The sequence below is a fragment of the Nerophis lumbriciformis genome, linkage group LG09, assembly GCF_033978685.3.
Source record: "Nerophis lumbriciformis linkage group LG09, RoL_Nlum_v2.1, whole genome shotgun sequence".
Taxonomy (NCBI): Eukaryota; Metazoa; Chordata; class Actinopteri; order Syngnathiformes; family Syngnathidae; genus Nerophis; species Nerophis lumbriciformis.
The window spans coordinates 31,205,001-31,222,500 of NC_084556.2; the positions used below are offsets into that span (position 1 = coordinate 31,205,001).

The window sequence follows — 17,500 nt, forward strand, 5'->3', positions numbered from 1 at the left end:
ACAATGCAGTCTCCCCAGCAGTAGGTTGTTTCGCAGAGAAACTGAGCACTTACAACCGTTTATTATTTAAAATTATATGTTAATGCTCAATCAGCAAGTGTATATTCACTTGTGTAAAAAAAAAACTAATCATGAAATGACTCTGCTCAAAAGTGTTAAAAAAATGCTCTGGATGAGAAGCAAAACGTGTCTTTCCCCACGTTGCCAATAGATGGAGACACATTTCCATTACCAGGCACATACACAGAGAAAAGAGTGGCACAAACCATCTGTTCCAGCTCTGGGGCCACATTGAGAAAAAAAACCATATGTCTGGGGGCCGATGTGTATGTGTGCTTAAAATACACACACACACACACACATATATATATGTACATACATACACATATATAATATAATAATAAAAATGGGACCCATTACCTCCCTGCTTGGCACTCAGCATCAAGGGTTGGAATTGGGGGTTAAATCACCAAAAATGATTCCCGGGCGCGGCACCGCTGCTGCCCACTGCTCCCCTCACCTCCCAAGGGGTGACCAAGGGGATGGGTCAAATGCAGAGGACAAAATTCGCCACACCGAGTGTGTGTGTGACAATCATTGGTACTTTAACTTTAACTTAACATATATATATATATATATATATATATATATATATATATATATATATATATATATATATATATATATATGCATATATACATACACATGTATATATGTGTGTGTATATATATATACACACACATATATACATATACATATATACGCATATATACATACACATATATACTGTACATATCTATACATACACACATAAACATATACACATATACGCATATATACATACACATGTATATATGTGCGTTAGAGATGCGCGGTTTGCGGACACAACCGCGGAGTCCGCGGATAAACCGCGGGTCGGGCGGGTAAAAATAGATTTTAAATAGATGCGGGCGGTTGGCGGTTGAACCAATTCGGAAATATATATACATAGTTAAATGTTGTTACCCACATACGAAAAACGAGCAGCACTCTTTGAAACAGTCAATTATTCATCAGGCACCGCGTCCCAGCAACAAGTGCCGCAAGTGAGCCCTCCTTCAGCGCAGCAGGGCGCATTTTAGAGGCCAGGCGCTCTCGCATGAATCCTGGCACTGTAGATGCCATTTTATTCCTGCATAGTGCTAACAAAAAAAAAGTAAGTAGACATACGGTTGGATATGTTAAACGAATTAGTCTATGTTACCTATAGGCTATACCAAATAAGCCCATGTCTAACCTATATTGAGTTCGGTCAGCTAAATAATTTTGATGGTTACGTGTTGTTTGGGCGCACTACAATGCAAAGGAATTAAGGCAATTGCATTGTTTATTGTGTTTTTTTTCTATTCGAGATATACTACTATGTGTGAATAATTATTTGGCCTCGCTTTCAAGTGAAGCGCATCTCCGATTGGCGACAATGTAAGGCTATTTAACCTGCTTTGTTTGTCGCGACCGTCTATTTTCATTATAATTCAAGTTCGATGATAAAGTGATATTTTGTCATGGCTGCAGATCAATCAATAAAGGTTCATCTTTGTCGCAAAATTGTTCACTGTTTCACTGTGCACCCCGCCCTCGTCCCTATTTGAGCATTATAACGTTAACAAGTTAATATTCATTGAAATAAATTCAGAACATTTTTTTTACCTAACGAAAATATAGGCCTAGTCTTTCTAAAACATTTTTTTAACTTCTTAAAAGCCTCGTTCTGCTTTCTGCAACTGCGCACACAAAGTGTGAGTAACGCACTCCTGATCTGAGGGCATTGGCAACAATAGTCAACACTTTCTTAATGGAAATGACAATATTATAATAATAATGATAAATTATATGATATTAATGCGTGGCACGCATTGAATGTCTCTGCTAAATTGGATCAGTCTCCTTTCTTTAACAGGCAAAAGCTTTCTAAACTCACTAATGCCTTGCATCGTCTATATTAGATACATAACAACGGGCGGGTGCGGGCGGGTGTGGTTTTGATAAAATGTTGGTTCGGGTGTATGGCGGATGGTTGACGACTTTTGTGATAAGGTTGCGGATGAAATAATTGCCTATCCGCGCATCTCTAATGTGCGTGTATATATATATATATATATATATATATATATATATATATATATATATATATATATATATATATATACACACACACATCAACATCATCTGCGGTCACTTGTGGTCGAGTATGACTGTCCTCCTTCCTGGTCCTTGTGGGTCTTCAGGTGGGCGTGGAGGCCGATTCTGGACCCGATTATTCTGGGGCAATGTGGACAAGGGAATGTAGTGGTGGTGGGTTTGAGTTGGGCCAGTTTGGTGGATGCTCTCTCCTTTCTTAGTCTGCGCTTGTCTTGTGCAGCATGGCGGAGGTCGTCATTATATTGCGCGGCACCCTCACGTACAAGGTTTCTCCACATCGTCCTGTCTGTTGCCTTGACTTCCCAAGACTTAAGGTATATGCGACACTTTGTCAGGTTTGCCTTGATGTTATCCTTAAATCTCTTCTTTTGACCTCCCGGGGCCCGTTTCCCTTCAACAAGCTGGGAATAAAGGACTTGTTTTGGGAGGCGAGAGTCAGGCATGCGGACTACATGGCCAGTCCATCTGAGTTGGTTTTGGGCAATCGTGGCAGTGATGGTGGGCAAGCCAGCCTCCTCCAGGACGCTGGTGTTGGTGCGTCGGTCCTACCAGCTGATCCTGAGGATTTTTCTGAGACATCTATGATGGTAGGTCTCGAGTGCCTTTAAGTGCCTGCTGTAGGTGGTCCAGGCTTCTGACCCATACAGAAGGGTGGGGAGCATGACTGCTTTGTAGACCAGGATTTTGGTCTTTGCTTGATGATGATAAACTTTAACTTTAACTTAACATATATACATATATATATATATATATACACGCATATATACATACACATGTATATATATGTGTGTATATATATATATATATATATATATATATATATATATACACACACATATATGTGTGTGTATATGCAGTGTTGGGTTAGTTACTGAAAACCAGTAACTAGTTACAATTACTAGTTACTTTATTTCAAAAGTAACTCAGTTACTAACTCAGTTACTTACACCAAAAAGTAATGCGTTACTGTGAAAAGTAACTATTTAGTTACTTCTTTTTTTCTTCTTTTTTTTTTTTAAAGCTCCCATTAATGCCCTTTTTGCCTTCATTTCAGTACTGTTATTGCACTGGAGAATAATACAATCTGTTGATCAACTTGACATGCATTTTTATTTTCCTTTTAACATAATTAATGAAAAACAGTGCAACATAAAAAGGCATTCCTCCTTTCTTTAAACTTGGACCAATGACCATTAATAAAAAACAAGTTTAAGTGCAACATAAGAAGAAACATCATCTTCCTTGAAACATAGGTAGTGAAATAAAGCCTGACATCTGGAGTGATGCTGCTGTCTTCCACACTTGGAGCCATGGATTGTAGAATACTTGTTTTCAGTGGCAGGATCATTGACACAGATGGTGAAGTTTCAGTGCTCAGTAGAGATGTAACACTTTTGAGGGGTTTAAGCACCTAGAGGACCTCATCTGCCACTCTCACATCATCATCAGACAGGGTGACATTTGTCTTCAGGGTGTTGTGGGTCAATGCAGAGTATATAGCTGCCTGCTGCTCCAACATATCATAAGTGGAGTTCCACCTCGTTGGGACATCATGTATGAGCAGGCAGCTTTAGCATTTCTTGCTTTGTCTTAAGCACATGAGCAGCTGTTGTGCTTGGGTGGAAGTAAGAAACCTTCCTGATCCTCCCAAAGAGGCGCTCCATCCTATTGACTGAGATTCCCTTCTGTGATGCCAAATTCACTACATGTGCAAAGCACCTATCTGTGGTCCCAGTCCTGCCTCATTCACTGTAATTATTTGATTTTTGGCATTATCACGTGTGACTGGGATATCTTTATCTTCCATTCCTCCACTGCTTGTGTCAGCACCTGCGCAAGGTGACTCTCGTAGAGGGGGCGTGTCTTCTCATCTCCCAGTCTGCTGTGATGAAGTGAGCGCTTATAGTTCCGCTGGACGTCCAGCCGTCTGTCATGAGCGCAACAGATGATGCTCGGGATAGTTCATCCACAACTTTTTTCTTCTCCTGCTCATAAAGATCTGGCACAATCTTATTGCTGAAGTGGGTGCGCGACGGGATGTCGTAACGTGGTTCAAGCACGTTCAGCATGTGTTTAAAACCCTCGTTTTGCACAACCGAATCTGCACTTATAAACACACCGATTCAATGGCGCTGGGCGTTCAAGCTCCTCCGTTATTGCGCTCGCCATGACCACGCTGTGTGTGGACTGAACGTGCCAACAACTTTTTTTGTTTTGTTTCATATATCAAACCGCGGATCAAACCTCCCCTCCCCACCCCCCCCACACACACATAGACCGCGCCTCTTTTCTTCTCTCCGGCTTGTGACAGAGGAAGATTCAGAAGAACGGCACCGCAGCGCTTCTGTTTCTAGCCGATACTACATCAAAAGTAACGTAAAATAACGCAGTAACGCATCATGTAGTAACGGTAACTAAATTACTGAATAAAAAAAAATAACGCGTTAGATTACTAGTTACCGCCGAAACTAACGGTACTTACAGTAACGCGTTACTTTGTAACGCGTTAGTCCCAACACTGTGTATATGTGTGTGTATACATATATATATACACACACATATATGTGTGTGTGTGTGTATATATATATATACACACACATATATACATATACATATATACGCATATATACATACACATATATACTGTACATATATACCTGTATACATACACACATATACATCTACACATATACGCATATATACATACACATGTATATATGTGCGTGTGAATATATACACACACATATATACATACACATATGCATATATACATACACATATATACTGTACATATATACATAAATACACATATATGTATATACATATATACTGTATATATGCAGGGCTCGAATTTAACCATAGCAACCGCGGCAATTGCCGCGAATGCCCTCGTCATTTGCCGTAATGCCCTAAAAAATTGACCAGCATTGGCGACAAGAACATGCCGTGACCGCCCTTGACTTTTCTGACTTTAAACGGTATAATGATAATTCACAATAAAATTCCAGACGGTTAGTAATACCGTGTAATTTTTTTAATTACAGAAAAAACGTCATTTATTAATGCATTTTAGACAACACAAAGTCAGGGGCATGCACGAGGTAACGACACGGACTTTGCTCCGGTGATTTCCCCTCGGAGTAAACAGAGCCAAGTGCTTGGTTTAACGTAATTTTTCCCTCGCTTCCCGGCGTGCGTTTAAGTGCGCACTGCTGTGTTTAGATGTAAACAGGTGTAGACAATATTGGAGACAGACACAATTGTCCCCACACTAAAAGTATACAGCAAAGGAGAAATATATTTGATGTTACTTTTATTTTTTCAATACAGCGTCCATCAGCTGCTGTGACAGAGTTATTGAGGTGAGGAAACATGCAGCAGGTGATGTGTCGTGAACGTTGTCACAACTGGTTTATAAAGTCTTTACTTTATTGACTGGGATGATCACTCGTCCTTTATTTAACTACAAACTGAATCAGTGTTCAAATAACATCGGTACTAGCTAAAATGTTTTGTCATCTCATCGAATTGAACGCAAGCTGTGAAGATTGTGTATTCAATGTGAGAAGTGTACTTCTGTTTTTTTTTGTTGGCCAAACTGTTGTACTGAACCACAAGGAGGCATTGGAGAATAACAAAGCTTGTTTATTAGACTTCATCTTCATTAGTCAAACTGCTTTGTGTTTTATTTTGATATTAAAAAATAAACGCCATGTTTTTTTACATTACATTTGTTCATATCACAAAGGTATTACTTCAAAAACCATTGATGTGACATCATTTTGTTAATGTTTTATTGTGTATAGTTTATTCCTATATGACATATTTCTGCTTAAACGCTTATTGTCTCGATACAGCATCTACATGTACATATAAATTTACATAACTTAAAAAGATTTATTTTTATTTTTTTTAAACTCCCACTATCAAAATGTAAAAATAGAGATAAAGGCATCATGTGATGACAAAAAGCTGACAAGTTGATATTATTAAAAAATATAAAAATCTAATATTTGTCTTTTGATATATGGATAACGTTTATCTATAGCCTTTTGATTAGACATTACAAATTATGTACATATATATATGTATATACTGTATATGTATGCATGCATGCATGCATGCTTTGGAGCCCCTGCCTCGAAAGAAAAAACTGTTTGCCTTGGTGCCCTTCTAACTTGTCTTGGTGCCCTAAAATATGAGTCCTCCTTTAAGGCAACACTTGCCTTGACCTTAAAAAGTAAAATTTGAGGCCTGCATATGTATAAATATTGACATACATATATACGTATATCTGTACATATGTATATATAGATATAGGTATAGTGTGTTAATGTGAGTGTGAATGTTGTCTGTCTATCTGTGTTGGCCCTGCGATGAGGTGGCGACTTGTCCAGGGTGTACCCCGCCTTCCGCCCGATTGTAGCTGAGATAGGCTTCAGCGCCCCCCGCGACCCCAAAAGGGAATAAGCGGTAGAAAATGGATGGATGGATGGACGTATGTATATATGTTAGGGGTGTAACGGTACACAAAAATTTTGGTTCGGTACGTACCTCAGTTTAGAGATCACGGTTCGGTTCATTTTCGGTACAGTAAGAAAACAACAAAATATACATTTTTTGGTTATTTATTTACCAAATTTGCAAAATCTTCCACCAAAAATATTTTTCTTAGTGGAATATTTGATGTGAAGTAATCGAAACCTTGGATAGGTCAATAATTCATAATAACATTGATTTTGATTCAATATTATGTTTTGAGCAATGACTTTGTTTTATTAGTCAACATTGCAACTTTTCTAAATTATAAACATGTTAGAGATGTTTAAAGTGTGATGATAATATCTTTCATCTTCTCTTATTTACCAACAAAAATTAACGCAATAGCTCGCTGTTAATAGCTCACAAATGCTCTTAACTTGCGGAGGTAAATGTGTTGGATCGTAAAGGAATGTATGGACAAACACTTTTCAAGCGGAAAATAAACACAGAATGTCTGCAACTTTTGACAACAGAGCACACAGCAGACAATAAGGAAGCCTTTGGTGATGTTTCTTTTCAAAATATAATTAATTATTATAATTATTAGTTATAATTTATTAACACAGTACAGTACCATACTTTTGCAACTACAAGACACACTCAAAATAATTTAATTTATTAAAATCGACATTGTGCCTCATAACCTTGTGCGCCTTGTCTATGTATTATATCTTGTTGTGTTTACTGACTTTATGTGATACTAAATGTAATGATAAGTATGAACAGTAGATGGCAGTCACACATTAGAGATACTTGTGGACTGCTTGTTCAATGAATGACGCGAGCAAGTACTTGTAAGTAAGCAACACCAAAACGTTGATGTTTCATTCACAATATAGAATATTACACACAGCGCTCAAAAATCTGTAAAAATATCTAAGCAGGACTTTGGTGAGCTACAAAGCCGCACCGCTTGGATTGTCAAAGCATTACGGCTACCGTAGTCAGATGTACTGTGCTTCAACATACGGGTATTATTACCGTGTGTGTGTGTATAAGGACCCCAAAATGGCACCTATTAGGAGACATTATCTGGCTTTTTTTTTTGCAAAAGCAACATTGCGTACCTGCCGTTGTGTATTTGGGATCTGCGTAAGTCCTGAAAACTTGCACGCGTCTGCCATTGTAATCCGCGCCGTAGTCAATAAGGTCCTTCTTTTTCTCTACCCTCTTGTTTTGAGGCATTCATCCTCTGTTGTTGCCATTTCTAATACAAAGTTGTGTTTTGTTCGAACTTAATCTGTGAGTAGACAACAAATGGATGCGCTAACAACTACCAAAAAAATGAGACAAGTGGAGTCACGTAAATAGGACCCACCCACAAAACAGCGCATCCTGAAGAGATGGTCAGAAAGCGGCTTGAAGATGGTCTGTAAAACATAATCTATGCAACATTTTGACCAAAGAAGCACCATTTCATGTTATGTAGACCACAAGCAAATGTTTTAATGTAGAAAAAAAATCATGATATTATAATACGCATTATAATCCGGTGCGCCTTGTGTATGAAAATTGACACGTAATAGATCTGTTCATCAACAGTGCGCCTTATAATGTATAATGTTTTTTCATAATTATGGCCCCTTTGGGTATCACATTTATGTCAATAAACGACCAGTTTAAGCAGTCACTTTTTCATAACAACAACATGGTGGATAGGGACTTGATGAGTTGGCTGACATAAAGGGATTGTTGACATGAACTAGACCGGCTTAAACAGGTTCTACTGTAATAACGGTTATAAAATAGAATTATAAAAACAAAGTAAAAATAAAGAAATAACATCATGTCAAGGTATTTGGCATACAGATGGTCTTCAAATATATACTGTAGCCTACGTATTTATGCACCAAATGGCAAACTGGTGCTTGAGGCATCAATCCCCATCTGGATGACAGGTCACTTACTGCTGATCTCAACGGGCCACCTGCATTGTGCTACAGGCACTGCAGCTAATGTGTCTAATCGCTAACAATTACAGAAGGTCAAGCTCCGGCGGTTAGTTTCAAGGAGAAACAATCAGCTCAGACCCAGAAGAGACAAAGACGTCATCCAATGTGACTGTCAAAACTCAAAATGTGTCATGATCTGGCAGCTCTACTGCAGTCTGTTTCATTTGTGTTGCAGTGCCTGGTTTTCGGGCTACGGGGCAGAGCCACCTGCGCGCACACCTGATACCTATTTTCTCCTCACTACTTAAGCTCTCCAGTTATTTACTCGGCGCCAGTACAAATCCTGATGGTTCACCTCTCCAGTCGTGTTCATCTCCTCTGCTCTGACTCCACTCACACTTCACATTCCTGTGGCTCTGTCCCGGCGCTGCAGTGTAGTGTTAACGGTTTCCTCTCAACACCTTTTGTGTGTTTTCAGTTTCTCCACATTTTTGTGTGCAACCTTAGTTATTTTTGCTCACTCCTTTTTGAGTGCACTTTTTGTTATTCTTAATATTTGTTCTCTGCGGTGGGGTTTGACTCCGTCCGGCAAAAGCCGATCGTGACAAAATGTGACACCAGATATCCAATAATTGATTTTCACATTCCCAATTGTCACATTATGTCTTTGTGACAATATGTAATGTGTGAGTGCACGAGTGTGCTCTCCTACCCCAGGCAGAAGGCCTTCTGGTGGTGTGGGTGATACCATTTCTCCGTGTGGTCCTTGGGGCGTGCACAGCTGCGGTGACATGGTGGGGGATTCATCTATATAGGGCAGGGTCTCCGAGCCATCTTGAGACTTTCCATCCTCCGGCCCGTCCCCGTCGTAGCCATCTGTGTTGTAGTTAAAATCTGCCGGAAAAGGTAAGAGTTAGTTTTGCTTTGTGGAGGATAGAGAAATTTGTAGGAATATCAAGTTGAACAATTTTATATGTTGGGTTAAATATTGTAAAAATCAAAAGGCAGTTTTCTTAAATACACAATAAAAAAATTTAATTCTTACAGTAAAACAAACTATTGTTATGCCTTCCCAATCATAGAAGATCCTGTATTAGTCATGTAATGATGTTCTAACTCTAATATGTATCCCTTGAGTATGTTTATGTCATCAAACCTGAGAAGAATCAATTATGTCCTTCACCTCTTTGCTCCTCTTTCGGGAGCAGAGGCTCTCAAAGGGTCGCTTTTGAAGTTGTGTGTTTTCATGCTGTCATGATCAAAAAAAAAACTCCATCCTTATGTTCATGATGCTGCCTCTGAACTGCCCTAGATAAGCCTGCCCTGTGCACACTTTACAGAGGACAGCTCTGAGGATTTTTGTTTTTAGGCTTCGCTACACATCGTAAAATAAAGCCTGGAACCTCTAACAACGAGATATGAGTCCGCTACAGACATGTGAGCTTTATATTTGATTATTATTATTATTATTTTTTTTTTTTTGCAAAAAACATTGCGATTAATATCATGATTTTTTTCAGATTGTTTTTAACCTGCCAGTTTTAAAGCATATGTACTAAAAACTTAAGAAACTAGAAATTAGTTAAACAATTTGGTCAACGGACTGAGTAAATAAAGTAAATTAAATAAAATGAACAAAATGTTATATATAAAATAGTAAAAAGACCCAAAATAAACTAATTGTACTGACATTTTAAAATGTAAAACATATAAACATTACTATTTTCAAATTATGAAGCCACATAAGCTGTAACATCATAGCTACTTGCAAATGTGTATCATCTTTAATAACAATTCAAATAGTTTCAAGTTAAAATATTGGTCTGGCGTATTGCTAGCAAGATGTACAGACTCCGCTCACATTTTCACAACCAATGTTGAGACAACTCAACATTGGTTGTGAAAATGCCTCATCTTCAGAGGATAACTCCAAGTCAGGGCTGACATTTACTTTGCTGCACGTTTAGTTTCAATCTCGCGCATTTTTGTTTACTTGTGCGGTACCTTGAAACCAGAAGTGGATCGGGAAAAGGTCGCACCATGTTTGATCAAGTTAATATGCTCACCACGGCTGACTACAGTAATCGACCCAAAATGTATCACAATCAGAGCCCTACTGTCAGATCATACCCTCATCCATGCATTGGGGAATACCCTTACTCACAAGGCAGCCTGTTGTTCCTGTTGCAACCCTAATAGTACCTCTAAAGTCAACTTTGTCGCTTCATTCGATGTCAATGGTAAATATCCAGAAGAGCGACAGAAAAGGAAATATGTTGGCTTTTACAAGTTATGTAAACAGGGCTAAAGACGCTATTCTTCTTATTACAGGGCCAGCAAAGCTAGGTTCAGCAAACCATTCTGCAGATCCAACAATGTCCAGAGGTCAGTCTAGTTTCAACATTTTCTACTCTGAAAATGACAGAATGGGAAAACACAAATGACAGCAGAGATTAACTTGTTTGTTTGCATTAGGAAGACACACACTGTGCCAGTGGAGTGCCAAGAGTGATTCACATATCACACCTCAACGTCAATGGACCAGCCACAAATCAATCTGCAGGGGAAAAAAATCCCTCAATCTGTTAAACTGCACATGGACAGTGTGAAGTCACAAGTAGCACATGGTCTATTTAAGTTTGTTTTTTTTAACATGTGGCACAGTGAGCCTGCATGTCCTCTGAGAATATATTATACATTTAAGGCCTCCCTTCCTCCCTGAAACACTGATTTAAAATTGTTTTTGCTCACTCCAAACTGTTCACTCACCCACTGTGGGAACTAAAATAAAATAAATGTAATTAATAATTTTTTCAAATGTGTTTTTCTCAGCTGCATTCGGGTGGAACAGGCTGTAGATAATGGATGGATGTTTTTGTTTATCTACATCAAGCTGCTGCACCTCCACTTAGGTCTTCCGGTGCCTTCCGTGCAGGAGGAAGCCTACCTCACACTTTAAAATCTCACGTCTAATAGGTCGACAATCCATCAAGCGGTGCGGCTTCATAGCTTACCGAAGTCGTACTATTTTTGAGCGACGTTTGTAATGTTCTATATTCTCAATTAAATAAAGACGAGTGACACCTTTCACATTGAATACACAATCTTCACAGCCTGCGTTCAATTCGATGAGATGACAAAACATTTTAGCTAGTATTGATGTTATTTGAACACTGATACAGTTTGTAGTTAAATAAAGGAAAAGTGAACATCCCAGTAAACAAAATAAAGACTTTGTAAACAAGTTGTGACAACGTTCACAACACATAACCTGCTGCATGATTCCTCGCCTCATTAACTCTCAGTCGCAGTAGCTGATGAACGCTGTATTGAGAAAATAAAAGCAACATCAAATAATTTTCTCCTTCGCTGTATACTTTTAGTGTGGGGACAAGTGCGTCTGCCTCCAATATTGTCCACACCTGTCTCCATCTAAACACAGCAGTGTGCGGTTAAACACACGGCGGGAAACAAGGGAAAATGACGTTAAATCAAGCGCTTGGCTGCGTTTACTCCGAGGGTAAATCTCCGGAACAAAGTTAGTGTCTTTAGTCCGTCATGATTATCAAGCCAAACGATGTTAGAGCGCTTGCGCTTGACTTCGTATTGCCTGAAATGCATTCATTATTGACGGTTTTTCAGTAATTAAAAAATTAGTGTTAGTGTTACTAACTGTCTGGAATTTTTTTACGAATTATCATTATACTGTTTACCGTTACATCCCTGTTCCATTAACAAGTAAAAAGTCAAGAGCAGTTGTTGGTCAATTTTTTTAGGGCATTATGGCAAATGGCGAGGGCGGTCGCGGCAATTGCCGCTGTTAAATTTGAGCCCTGTTATATGCATGCATGCTTTGGACCACCTGCCTCAAAAGTTAAAGTCAAAGTTAAAGTACCAATGATTGTCACACAAACACACTAGGTGTGGTGAAATTTGTCCTCTGCATTTGACCCATCCCCTTGATCACCCCCTGGGAGGTGAGGGGAGCAGTGGGCAGCAGCGGTGCCGCGCCCAGGAATCATTTTTGGTGATTTAACCCCCAATTCCAACCCTTGATGCTGAGTGCCAAGCAGGGAGGCAATGGGTCCCATTTTTTATAGTCTTTGGTATGACTCGGCCGGGGTTTGAACCCACAACCTACCGATCTCAGGGCGGACACTCTAACCACTAGGCCACTGAGTAGGATAATAATGTTTGCCTTGGTGCCCTTCCAACTTGCCTTGGTGCCCTAAAATATGAGCCCTCCTTTAAGGTAACACTTGCCTTGACCTTAAAAAGTTGAAATTGGAGGCCTGCATATATATTTACACACTTTGATTCTAAAGAAATAGCGATTTTTTAAAGATTAGAAATGATTTGTACGTTGTGGTGTATTTGCTTACATGTTACGTAGATTGCGCAATTGTTTACAAATGTCAGTTGAAAAATAAAGCTAATGTAGATCCATGCTGATGTCTATGCCTCCTCAACTTAACAGTCATAAAAAGATTAGAACCTTCCCAAATTATATTACATTCAATATATCAGTCATGCATTATTTTACTTTAATGTATTTTCACGTTTCAAAAAAAGTAATTTTTAAGGTGTGGCGACTTATATTTTATTACTTCCTTGTTCATTTATGGAATCCGGTCAACTTCCTTTGTTTTCACTTTATCAAATTGTGCATGCAAGTGACCTTGAAACCACATTGGGGCCTGTGTGCGTTTATACTGGAGTCTGATAAAGATCACATTTGACTTGTAATCCAAACAGTCAGCTGGAAAAACATCGGATTTCAAACAAATTTGATTTGGTACAATTTGTGTTGGCCTGCAGTAAAGGTAGTAAACATAGTCACAGATATTTTAGACAGCCCTTTATAGTTAAGAGACACTAGTAAACTGTATTCAGAGCAAATGTTGTTCGAATCAGCTAAGATGTTGCTTGTTGTTTTGTCAGGACCAATATTTACTGAAAACATTATGGTAGAATATTTAGTCATGATAAAAAAGAAATCCAAGCTGAAATACCGTATTTTCAGGACTATACAGCGCACCAGGATGTAAGCTGCCCCAAGTAAGTATTAGAAGAAGAAAAAAAAAATCCATATATTAGCAGCACCAGACTATAAGCTGCACATATAAATGTCGGAAAATGAGTTATTTACACAGTAAGGTTATCAAAATGTTTATTTAAATACCTTAATTGTTTTCAAACGGTGCCTGTAACACGGCAGTAAAACGGATGATCAAACAAAATGTAAGTCATCATCATGACCCTACTAGCTGCAGAAGCTAGCTCTCCAATCAGCTAAACAGACCCACGGTGACGTCTTAGTGAGTTTACTGAAACAGTACAAAAAGAATGCAGTTGTAAGTTAATAATACTAACACAGACACTCATAAACGTGTTAGCATATTAGCTAATGCTAACAACACTAGCATCACTACATTACAATAGCATGTACAAATGTGCATGAAAACACTCCTACAGACATGGGACAGTTTAGTAAGTATAAACAGTTTTAGTTATACTGTAAAACTTACAAACGGTGATTGGTGTTATGAATGAAGAATCCATATGAGTAGTAATGTTATGGACGTCGAGAACACTGAATGGCACTCTACTTCTGGTTTTTGAAAGCACTAAAAAAAAGGACACTGCAGCACCTGCAGTGAGCGAATTCGTCCAAAATATGGCACAATAGCACAGACAATAAAACACATCAGTGTTCTGCTTGTTTTTTTTTCTAAAACAATTTTTATTATGGCCGTCAGTGAAGAAAAATCCATAAATTAGCGGCTCCGGCTTATAAATCGCAGGGTTAAAAGTGTAGGGAAAAAGTAACGGCTTATAGTATGGAATTTACAGTACTGTATTTTGCTAAGAAGTTGCGCACCAACACATCTACACCAAATACTGTATTACCAGCAGAAACGCAGCCTCATCAATAAAAGCGAAAATGAGTACCATAATAGCCCCTGATCAGTCTTAAAAGTGTATAAAAATAATTATTTGACCAACCCTCTCTTTCCCACAGCCATTTACAATATACTGTATAGGAGCTTCAGATGGCTGTGCACATTTTCAAATAAAGTTAGGGGAAAGAAAAGTGACTGCTTCACTGCAAGTGATAGAGCTGCCCTGCCTTGCTCAGCAATTTCTGTAAAAGGAGGACAGAGATTACATCATGCATTGCAGCCTGCCAGCACTGTGTGCAGATATGAACATCTCTGTGGAAGGGGTATCCTGCTGCAGTGTTGCACACATTCCTCTGTACAGAAAAGTGTGTTTATGAGCCAAACCCACTGTGCACCATTTGCTGCTTTGTTCCAGGGCAGGGCCATTCAACTGGCAGCCCGAGGGGCACAATACCCTATAAAATGATACCATACCGACCCTCCAGTTCTGTTCAAAACTTGGGAGACAAACATTTTTGAGCAAATTCCTAAAAACACCAGACTGCTCCTGTTGAATAAAGGAACTTGAACTGGTTTAAACACGTTGGAAGATCCTTGCATTTACATTTTAACCTCGTAGAGGCCAGCGTCCACCTCGGCAAACACATGCATTAGACAGGCTATTTTCTTCAGAAATTTGTAACTGATAAAATAAATAGACAAAGAACAAATTTCCTCTACAGAGCGCGCTGGTTCTCAAAAGAAGAATAGTAAAGTCAGGCACCTCGGTCCTCAGCTTTCTGGAAATGTGTTGAATATTTCTGATGTAGAAGGTGACTAACTGGTGAACCACAGTCAACAAAAGACTCATATGTTTAGACAGGGAGCATCTATTATTTGACCGGTGCCGCCCTTATAGACTTTATGGTACTGGTTAGAAGGGGAAATCTTTGGGCTACTCATGATTCCTTTATGATTACGATTCAAGGGCTACAATTCTACTATAAATAGATTTTTAATGTATCATATTATATTGTTGATATATCATATTATATTGTTGATATATCATATATTATATAGTATTTTAAACGTATTACTAATTATTATTACAATTAATAATATGTCTACCGGGCTCCTCTTTTGGCTACCGACATACGCAGTATTGATTTAGTGCACACAGCATAAATATATATATTTATGGAAGACTAGATTGGCAACACTAAATTGGCCCAATTGTGTGAATGTGAGTGTGAATGTTGTCTGTCTATCTGTGTTGGCCCTGCAATGAGGTGGCCGCTTGTCCAGGGTGTACCTCGCCTACCGCCTGAATGCAGCTGAGATAGGCTCCAGCACACCCCGCGACCCTGAAAGGGGCAAGCGGTAGAAAATGGATGAATGGATGGATAGATACGTGCTGCCTGCATTAGTGAAAAATAAATTAGAGTCCCTACTTTGGTGAGCAGGTATCCTTCATTTAATTTACGTGCCTTCTAAAATCATACAATGTTCAGACATTTTGGCCCCAGTCACCATAAACTTGCGGCTCAAAGACGTGTGTTGTCTATCTTATTAATATCTATGGCTGGCAGACGTGTTGCTGTACTGTGTGGATATTATTGTCTCTCCTGATTTATTAAAGTTAAAAGTTAAAGTTAAAGTACCAATGATTGTCACACACACACTAGGTGTGGCGAAATTATTCTCTGCATTTGACCCATCACCCTTGATCACCCCCTGGGAGGTGAGGGGAGCAGTGGGCAGCAGCGGTGGCTGCGCCCGGGAATCATTTTGGTGATTTAACCCCCAATTCCAACCCTTGATGCTGAGTGCCAAGCAGGGAGGTAATGGGTCCCATTTTTATAGTCTTTGGTATGACTCGGCCGGGATTTGAACTCCCAACCTACCGATCTCAGGACGGACACTCTAACCACTAGGCCACTGAGTAGGTTAATTAATCTACTTGGCTGGTTAATCTCTGCTGAAACGTGGTTCCTATAAGCCTTATGTTGAAGTGTACAAAGCATTTATTCTTTTCATGTTTCACTACTTTATATTCACACTTTACAATCATGTCCTCTCCACTTCACTCCTTCATGTGTGTCCACTCCAACCCAGCTAACACATGACTAAAAGAATGTTAGCTACTGGTTCTCCCATGGTTAGTTAGAACCACTTAACAAACGTTTAGAGAACACTAGCATTAATGCCATATTTTAGAATCTATCCATCCATCCAATTTCTACCATTTGTCCCGTTCGGGGTCGCTGGAGCCTATCTCAGCTGCATTCAGGAGGAAGGCGGCGTACACCCTGGACAAGTCGCCACCTCATCGCAGGGCCGACAGAAATAGACAGACAACATTCACACTCACATTCACACACTAGGGCATATTTAGTGTTACCAGTCAGCCTATCCCCAGGTGCATGTCCTTGGAATCAGCTGTATTAATTCATTTAACGTACGTAAATAATCGATGTTTGGACATTTGTCCATCCATTCATGAATCTCCCACGTTCTAATCGTGATGCATCGTTGAAACCATAATTTTTTTCTAACTCCAGTACCAGTTGATTGGATCAGGAAATCCACTGACCAATTGCAAACGAGTTCAGCCATCCCATGTGATACTACTCAGTCAATCAAATCTGTGCATTCCAAGTGCCAAACACAAAGAGCAAAGAACAAATGAGAAGAAAAAGAGTACAAGTCAGATACAAGACAGATACAAGTCAGAAATACTGGGACGAGAGAAACGACGATGAGAGAGGATTTAAAACTAAATACACAGGCAAAGTGGGAAAACGGAGCTTACAACCCAGAGTAGACACACTTGTTTACATGCATTTTTCCCTCTGGAAGCATCAAACCAGTGCAAGCAAGGGTGTTATATAGATGACCACTGACATTGCAAAAGCTCAACATGAAGGAAGGAGAGTGGCCATGAACTTGTGAACACAAACTTAGTTTTTCTATCACAAAAAAGCACTGCACATTGCATCTTGA

At 39.2% G+C, this 17,500-nt stretch overlaps 1 protein-coding gene across 2 annotated transcripts in view; it reads right to left on the reverse strand.

Moving 5' to 3' along the window:
* The window catches only part of abr (ABR activator of RhoGEF and GTPase), a 230,510-nt gene that overhangs the window by 146,291 nt on the left and 66,719 nt on the right, over positions 1-17,500 (reverse strand). For both annotated transcript variants that reach the window (XM_061961987.2, XM_061961988.2), the window contains exon 2: positions 9,328-9,509. In XM_061961987.2, the coding sequence (XP_061817971.1) occupies positions 9,328-9,509 (182 nt within the window). The remainder of the gene's footprint in view (positions 1-9,327; positions 9,510-17,500) is intronic.